This window comes from Rhinolophus sinicus, linkage group LG07, assembly GCF_036562045.2.
Source record: "Rhinolophus sinicus isolate RSC01 linkage group LG07, ASM3656204v1, whole genome shotgun sequence".
Lineage (NCBI taxonomy): Eukaryota > Metazoa > Chordata > Mammalia > Chiroptera > Rhinolophidae > Rhinolophus > Rhinolophus sinicus.
In genome coordinates, this window is record NC_133757.1 from 13,633,597 (window position 1) to 13,642,282 (window position 8,686).

General features: G+C 34.0%; 1 protein-coding gene across 2 annotated transcripts in view; it reads left to right on the forward strand.

Moving 5' to 3' along the window:
- Positions 1-8,255, forward strand: part of CCDC186 (coiled-coil domain containing 186) — a 44,734-nt gene extending 36,479 nt beyond the window's left edge. The window contains exons 11-16 of one of the 2 annotated variants that reach the window (XM_019725197.2): positions 1,591-1,846; positions 2,565-2,754; positions 3,916-3,996; positions 5,529-5,739; positions 6,801-7,020; positions 7,700-8,255. In XM_019725197.2, the coding sequence (XP_019580756.2) occupies positions 1,591-1,846; positions 2,565-2,754; positions 3,916-3,996; positions 5,529-5,739; positions 6,801-7,020; positions 7,700-7,783 (1,042 nt within the window). In that variant the 3' untranslated portion in view covers positions 7,784-8,255. The remainder of the gene's footprint in view (positions 1-1,590; positions 1,847-2,564; positions 2,755-3,915; positions 3,997-5,528; positions 5,740-6,800; positions 7,021-7,699) is intronic. The other variant, XM_074339016.1, reaches the window with a different exon arrangement.
- The last annotated feature ends 431 nt before the right edge of the window (positions 8,256-8,686 follow it).

Sequence of the window (8,686 nt, forward strand, 5' to 3'; positions counted from 1 at the left end):
CTGGCTTCTTCCCCAACATTCCATTAAAAACGCCTAATACCGCCTTAAATCAAGTAGCTACTTCCTCAGACTAAGCCTTGCTTGAATTTTCCATGTTAATGTCACTAAGCCCAGTACCCTCATTGGCATGCCTTTGGCTTCATTTCCTCGTGCTCTCCTGGTGTTCCTCCCCACGTGCTGGCCTCTTGTCTCAGTCTCCTTGGCAGCCTTCCCATTCTGTCCTAAACTCTCTTTTGTTCTTATTTTATTATAACCCTGGGTGATCCTAACTGTTCTTACAGCTTGCTGCAGGGCCTCCATATCATTAGCTCAGCCTTTTTTGCTGAGCTCCACACACACAAGTATCAAAGCCACCTCGAACTTTAATATGTCCCACCCATAAATCCACGTGTGCTTCTCTCGTGTTCCTGGGATGAGTGATGAGTGTAGCATCCCCCTGGTCTTCCAATCCAGGAACCTGGCTGTCACCTACGCCCTTTTCTCCTTCCCTTACTCATCTAACCAGCCACAAAGTACTATTTATGCTAACAATTCTTTGATGTCTCCCAAGTCCATTTACTTTTTATATTCCCTCTGCTGCTACCATGATCCCAGCCATTATCAGCTCTCTGGAAAGCTGCCACAGCTTCTAAACTGTTTTGCTTTTTTTTTAATCTTGCTTCCCTTTTAATCCATTTCCTACACTGTGGTTAGCATAATCTTTTTTGAAAGGAAATCTGAAAACCTTTCAATGATTTTCCATTGCCTCAAGAATTGTCTAGTAAGTTCAGCTGCCTTACCACGGCTCGGCAGGTCGTTAGTGTGCCTTCTCCTTTTTCACTCTTGTGTTCTAGCAATAGTTGGTTAACAAATGTTGATTGATTGTCTCCTACGTGCCATGCCCTGTATTATGTGCAAGGGATATAGTGCCGCCCTTATCTTCATCAATATTGCACATTTGTTTGTTAGGACCAACAAGAGTTATTCTCTGGTTCCCTTCCCAGCTTTAGCACATATTATATCCTCTACCTGAAACGTATTTTGTTCTCTGACTTAGTCCTAGTTTGCCTTTGGGTCAGGAATTAGCAAACTATGGCCTATAAGCCAAATCCAGCCCACTGCCTGCCTCTTTCGGTAAATAAAAACTGTTTGAAACACAGCCACACGCATTCCTTTATGTATTGTCTACGGCTACTTTCACACAACAATGGCAGAGCTGACCAGTTGCAACAAAGCCATATGCCCCGAAAGGCCTAAATTGTTTACTATCTGGGCCTTTTACAGGAAAAGTTTGCTAACTCTTACTTTAAGTATTAGTTCAAGCGTCACTTACACTGGGTTAGGTGACCTGCTCTGCACTTTCATCATCAAAAATGTTTTATTACACATATAATTTGCCTACTTGACTAAAAGCTCTGAAGCGGGCTGTATCCATCTTGCTCACTTATATTCCTAGCTCTTAGTTCTTAGCATATATTAGTCGTAAATATTTAGATGAATGAATAAAAGTACCTTTATAAAGCATTTCATTTGATGAAAATTCCCAAACCATTAATTGAATGTCTTTTAGTGGTTTAATTTTTTTTCTTCAATATAAACTTTGTTTTTTAGAGGTAAACAAGAAATTGAAAATTTGAAGGAAGAAGTGGAAAATCTTAATTCCTTAATTAATGACCTACAAAAAGACATCGAAGGCAGTAGGAAAAGAGAATCTGAGCTACTGCTGTTCACAGAAAAGCTCACTAGTAAGAATGCACAACTTCAGTCTGAATCCAATTCTTTACAGTCACAGTGTGATAAGCTTTCCTGTAGTGAAAGTCAGTTACAAAGCCAATGTGAACAAATGAAACAGACAAATACTAATTTGGTAAGTATAAATAAATGTAAATTTAACATTTAAAGCCACAAAGCAAGAAGCTCAGATTAAATTTCCCTAAAAAGCATAAATCTAGTGGTAGTTGATCTAAGCTCTTTTTTATTGGCACTGGCTCTTGTCATTTCAAATGCTGTGAGAAGTGTCAGTTTTTCCTTTCAACTTATGTAATTTATAATAAAATTTTTCCCTAAAATGGTTATGAAGAAATATTTCATGTTTGAAAATAAGAAAACCAGGGTTTTTGTCATTCCTAACTGGAATTACTATGAAGATAGATAGATAGATAGATAGATAGATAGATAGATAGATAGATAGATAGATAGATAGACACATGTATGTATGTATATAGATAGATAGATATATAGATATATATAGATATATTTTTAAAGTACTTTAAATTTTTATATTTTTTTGTAGTTAAAAAAATGGTTTAATATTTCCAACTTATGAGAGTGCCTTCAACTTATAAAAAATGCGGAGATCTATATCACATGTTGCTTTGTATGTATAGATGGCAAACATATTAATGTATCCCCTTGCATTGCTATATGAAGAATTTGAGTTGCTCAGGAAACAAAGCCTAGGAGTGATGATAGAAGAATCTACTATCAAGGATTCTTGATGTTTTTAATGCTTTAAAAGGTGAGAAATAATGGAAACATACAGTTACCTATTAAAATCGGTGTTTTTTGTTTTATTTAATATTCAGGAAAGTCGATTGTTAAAAGAGGAAGAACTGCGAAAAGAGAAAGTCGAAGCGCTGCAAGCAGAACTTACTTGTAAACAAACAGAAGTTATAGCATTGAGTACCCAGGTCGAAGAATTAAAAGATGAATTAGTAACTCAAAGACGTAAGCTCGCTTCTAGTGTCAAAGATCTTACCAAACAACTTCAGCAAGGTATGAAATTCTTCCACACTTATACCTTGAATGCTTTTTGTTCCTTTTGATCATTAGAATTTATAGAAAAAATATATTTTACACCAGCTTCTACCACATTGATTGGAGCAGTATATTCCCTGTAATATATTAATATTCATAAACCAAATTGCTAAACTTCTTACAGTTACATGAATCGTCTGTAGCATCTTCTATGCTAAAGGACATTTATTCACAGAACCACAAAATGTGAGAATTGGAAAAGTACCTTAGGGCAGTAGTGTTTAAACTTTTTTGATCACATACTTCTATTAGTAAAAAGTATTTAAGCATTTGTTCTCCAATTTATTTATTTTTATTTGTAAATTTTAAACATGTATTACTATATATTTTATGCATAAAATATTCTTAGAAAATATAAGAAAAATAGAAATTTTAAAAGATCAGATTAAATAGAAACAGAAGTTCTAATATTTTCTCCCTACCCATGTCTAAGAATTGTCTTGTGTAGCACGATACCTACACTCCAACTTGTATACCTCTAACTTAGAGATCATTGAGCCCTAACTCTTCATACTATAGGAAACTGAGACCCAGAAAGGTTATAAATTAACCAAACAATGATTAACAGCCAGAACTGAAACCCAGATCTCTTAAATTTAAAAATTCATACAATTATTGGGAGTCTGTGCTATATGCTTGGATACAAAGATGAATAGATATGTATTCTGACTTCTTATTCTCTACTATTCCCCTCTGCTTTATTTGTGTCAGAATAGGATGAAATATAGTAATAAAAGAGACTTAGCCTTAATATATACAGGTATTTGCCATAAGAATTCAATTTGTTGTTATAGATATAATTGAAGGGAAATTTGGAGGAAATTCCTGGTGCTCTTCTACAACTTTCAGGACTCCAAAAATTATCCTCAGTGTACCTAAGTGATGCCAGTGTCAGTTGTTATCATACTATTGTTTCTATTATTTTGTATTTGGCCTGTACTTTTCTAGATGTCATTTTATATGAATGACAGCTGTAGCCCTCCTGCCTAAACTATGTATTCAAGCAGTTTCTGTTGCTGTTTCTTCCATTTTGGCCTAAGTGATTTTAGCAATTAAAATCAGAGATAGTGGGGGCAAATGGTCATGATATTGTCACAAGGAATCGTTTCTTTCTTACAGCAAGAAGAAAATTAGATCAAGTGGAGAATGGAAACTATGATAAAGAAGTCAGCAGCATGGGAAGTCGTTCTAGTTCATCAGGTAAAAAAAACTAATGGTTTTAGTTGTTATTCAGTGATTGATTATAAAAAGAAATCGCGTTTTTGTTTTGAAAGGTACTGATACGCTTTTCTTTCATTTTTAATTTTAAAGGTGGTAGCTGTAAATAATTGTAAAAAATGTTTCCATTTAAATGTTTAAGTTCTGATCATTGCCCAGGCTTTCAGGTTTGTCATGTGCTTCTACATCATCTATTTCCCTGACCTCCTTTCTTTTACCTCCTTCTCCTTTATTCTGTGCAACAATTTCCTCTTTGGTTTTTAAATTCAGATTTGTACCCCTCCATACGTAAAGATTTGCTGTAGTGGTCCTTCTTTCTTTTACTTTTATATTACTTTTAACATCTGAGAACTAAGTACATATCATATTTTTATGTATCTACACATATGTATTTTTTAATGTTAGCTTTTCTCATGGTAAATATGCCTATGATCTAAAGCAGAAATGAAGAGTCTATATAATTTGATTGATAACATTATGAAAATGATAATTAACAAAATGTCAGTGTATTCATTATTCATCATTTTTGGAATGCCAGGAACCATGCTAAATGCTTCAAACATGTCATTGACTTTGCAGAAGTTATGTGAAGTATTATAATTCCCATTATACAGATATGGAAACTAAGATTCAGAGTGTTTCCCTGACTTTCCCAAGATCCATAGCAACCGAACTCTCAGGTTCTAGAGTCCTTTCATGCCACTACACTACACTGCTCCTGGGAGTTGCATATTAGGGGATAAAACTTCATCAGTTACTACAATAGTGGGAGAATTGTGTAGTAAAAAAAAAAAGGGTCTGAAATTACACACAGGTATTTAAATCCCAGCTCTGCCATTTATTAGTGTGTGACCTTAGATAAGATATATTACTTGTCTTAAATCTACAACATAGGGTGAAAAAAAACCCTATCTTTGTACAGTAAAGAGGATCAAAAATTATTTTCAACTAATGTTGATAAAAATAATAGGTAACATTTAGCTTACTATATGCTTTGTTCTGAACACTTCACACGTATTAACTTGTTTAAATGAGGGTAATAATCCTGTGAAGTAAACAATGTTATTGTTCCCATTTTAAAATGAAGTGACCAAGGCACAGAGAGTAAAATAACTTGTCCAAAGTCACACAGCTAGAAACTGGAGGAGTGGGGTTTGAACTGAGGGAGACTGGCTTCTGAGTTTAACCCACTGTTTATATTCTGTCTTCTCTATCTGTCTCTTTCTCTCGGTTTAATTTTGGTGTTACATCAGACTTGCTATTTCTGACTTTTTCTTGAGTTTATTTCTCTGTTGCCACTTCCTCATCCTGTTTCTGAGAGACATAGCGGACCTTTTTATATGTCTGTCTTCAGTGTATTCAGAAATAAGAACTCAGGCCAGGTATAATTTGTTCTGTGCCCAACTCTGTTTGCGTGACTATTGGAAAATATTAATAATACCGGAAGACATGATATGAGATTAGAGATAACTAGACCAAGTACAATATGTAATTTTTTTTTTTTTTGTCTTTAGGGTCCATTAATGCTCGAAGCAGTGTAGAAGATCGGTCTCCTGAAAACACTGGGTCATCGGGAGCTGTGGATAACTTTCCACAAGTAGACAAGGCCATGTTGATTGAGAGGATAGTAAGGCTGCAAAAAGCACATGCCCGGAAAAATGAAAAGATAGAATTTATGGAGGATCACATCAAACAACTGGTGGAAGAAATTAGGAAAAAAACTAAGTATGTATTATTATAGTAATGTAGTCTGCATTCTAAGTACCATTCTTCAGATGGCAAAGTTACTGTTTTCGAAGTAATCATATCAAAGGTCCTATCTTTCAAAAAATAATTCTTAATTATAGTTGTTTAGTTCCCAGTCTTTCATTGATCACTTATTATGTTCTAGGTTTAGGAATACAGAGATGAAAGAAAATACAGATCTTTCCTTTAGGTGATAGAGAGTTCAGTAGACATTAATTTTTTTAAGATACTAAAGTAACTTTGGACTTAAAAAAAGCTTTTCATTTTCATGACTGTAGTTCTGAGAGATACATATATGGGGTTGTGGATTATCCTCCTGTAGGGTAGAACATAGTCGGATAATTTATTGGGCACCTACCAGGTACAAGGCTCTGTGCCTGTAACTTAACAATATCTCATTGATTTCTTGGATCTACTCAGGTAGACAATGAGTTCTCTAATTTGGCAGATAAGTTAGCGGGACTCAGGTCAAATTACCAAATGTTCCAGAATCACAAGTCATCCTGTAGGTGACAGACCAAGAGCTGGAAATCCCAACCCAGCTCTGACAGTCCAGAGCCTGTGCTGGGCCAAATTCTTCTCACAAATGCCATATTCATTTAAGAAGTTTTTTCAATATTGTGGTCTTGACCCAGGACTTTTAATTTTTATTTTGAAATAATTTTAGACTTAGGGAAAAGTTGACCCATGACTTTTGAAAGAAAAAGAATAAAACACAGTTCTAAGTTTAATAATAGGAAAATTGAAAATATTAACTGAAATTGGAGGAATAAAGAAATTGCTCAAATATTTTTAGTAAAGTAATAAGGAAAGGACTAGAAAAGCAGTGTTTATATACCTTTAATCTAAATACCATGCTCGAACAAAAAGAGGATGATTTAAGAAACCATCTGAATAAGAATTCCTTTATTTTCTAATACAGTTCTGTTACTGACTTGATAGGTATCTGTGCTGATCGTCTTTATGCTTATGATTACTTGCCTTTGCAGATTCCATTTTTAATTCTGCAGGTACCTAACTGATAGTGCTTTATTTTGCAGAATAATTCAGAGTTACATTTTACGGGAAGAATCAGGCACACTTTCTTCGGAGGCATCTGATTTTAACAAAGTCCATTTAAGTAGACGGGGTGGCATCATGGCATCTTTATACACATCCCATCCAGCTGACAGTGGACTAACATTGGAACTCTCTCTGGAGATCAACCGAAAATTACAGGCTGTTTTGGAGGATACGTTACTAAAAAATATTACTTTGAAGGTATCTGTGTTTCTCATTCACTTAACCAACCAGTAAACATGGCAAAATGGTGCGTCTTTCATAGCTTCATCTGGTACACAGCTGGATTGTTTCTGTAATGCATGATAACCGTTTTACCCAGAGATACCATTTTTGTGTTCTTCTCTTTTTGAAAAGTACGATTTTTAAAACTAGCAATGAAAGAAAGAAATAGCAAAAAATCAGTTTACCTATTGGTTAGACACTAAGATGAGTTGTTTACTTTGTAATGGGTGCCCTTTGGCACCTATTATAATTAGTTAAAGGTGATTACTGAGACATTTTTAAGATTGAGGCATTTGTTATCTAATGTATTTTCTAGCTTTATTTTATTTTTTACAGCTATTACCTGGCCCAACTATTCTATTTGAGCTGTGTTTGAGCCTTGATAGTAATGGATTTTAAAAATATTTTTTAAGTCTAATAATAATTTCATGGAATAAAATTTGCTGTAGCTTCAGTAAAAAGATTTAAGTGTAACTCTGAAATGTATAGGACTACTTTACTGAAAACAGCTGTATGCTTAATTCATCTCGTCAGCATTTAAGACTAGTTGTCACTCAGCTTTGAAGTTTAGGCAAAAGTAGTTCAAACTGAATTTTTTTTACGTATTGTACTTAATAGTTATTTTTTCTTTTTGTTCTTTTTCCAATGGTTAAAGGAAAATCTACAAACACTTGGAACAGAAATAGAACGTCTTATTAAACACCAGCATGAACTAGAACAGAGGATGAAGAAACCCTAACACAAAACTGTTGCTCAGCAGAGACAGAAACCACACAAGGGTCTGGGCAGGTGCCACTGCCCAGGATTGTGGGAAACATTTCCCTGCTTTGTGTGTCAAACAGTAAAAAATTTGTTCTGTTTCATCAGTATAAAAAAGTACCCTTTTACAATAGGAATGCATTGCTGTGTATACTGTAAGAATGTAAACTTGATGAAATTTGTTTTTGTAATGGCCACAGCCTGTCATTGAACCAAAACAATCTAATTTAACTTGCTAACATAGTCATATGAAGTGCTAAACATTAACAAGGGCTTTTGAAAACCCCTTCTCCATATTTCTATATTTTAAAATATTTACTGTCAAAGATGATTCAGTTTTTAAAAATTATGTGTGAAAAGACATATCATTCATTAATCATTCAGTAATATGCTATTTCTCCAACTTAAAGAGAACGAAAGAAGTAATAAAAATTTTTGTTTTGACATTCCAATGTAACATTTGGTTGTCTTTTACGGGGATGCCAGTGATCCTTAAATGTTTTAAATTTAATGGAAGCTCATTGGAAAGCTAGTTCGTGGTAACTAGCAATGATCAGGCATTGTGTGCTGGTGTCAGATTTCCTTATTTGTGCAAGGTACATTTTTTTTTTTTCCAATTCAAATTGTTTACGTTAATAGTTGAGTTTTTTAAATCTTCATTTACATAAAATAATATTTTAAAACGTGAAATGGATTAGTTATTAAAACAGATGAATTCTTTGAAACTGAAATACTCTAGTTTTACTAACATCAAATGTAAAAATAAATGTTGAAGATATTTATGAAGTTCCCAAGAGAAAGCAGTATATGGCACTGTTAGCTAGTACAATTAAGTACCGTTCTTTACTATTGATATATATTATAGTGGAGTGATGGTACAGTT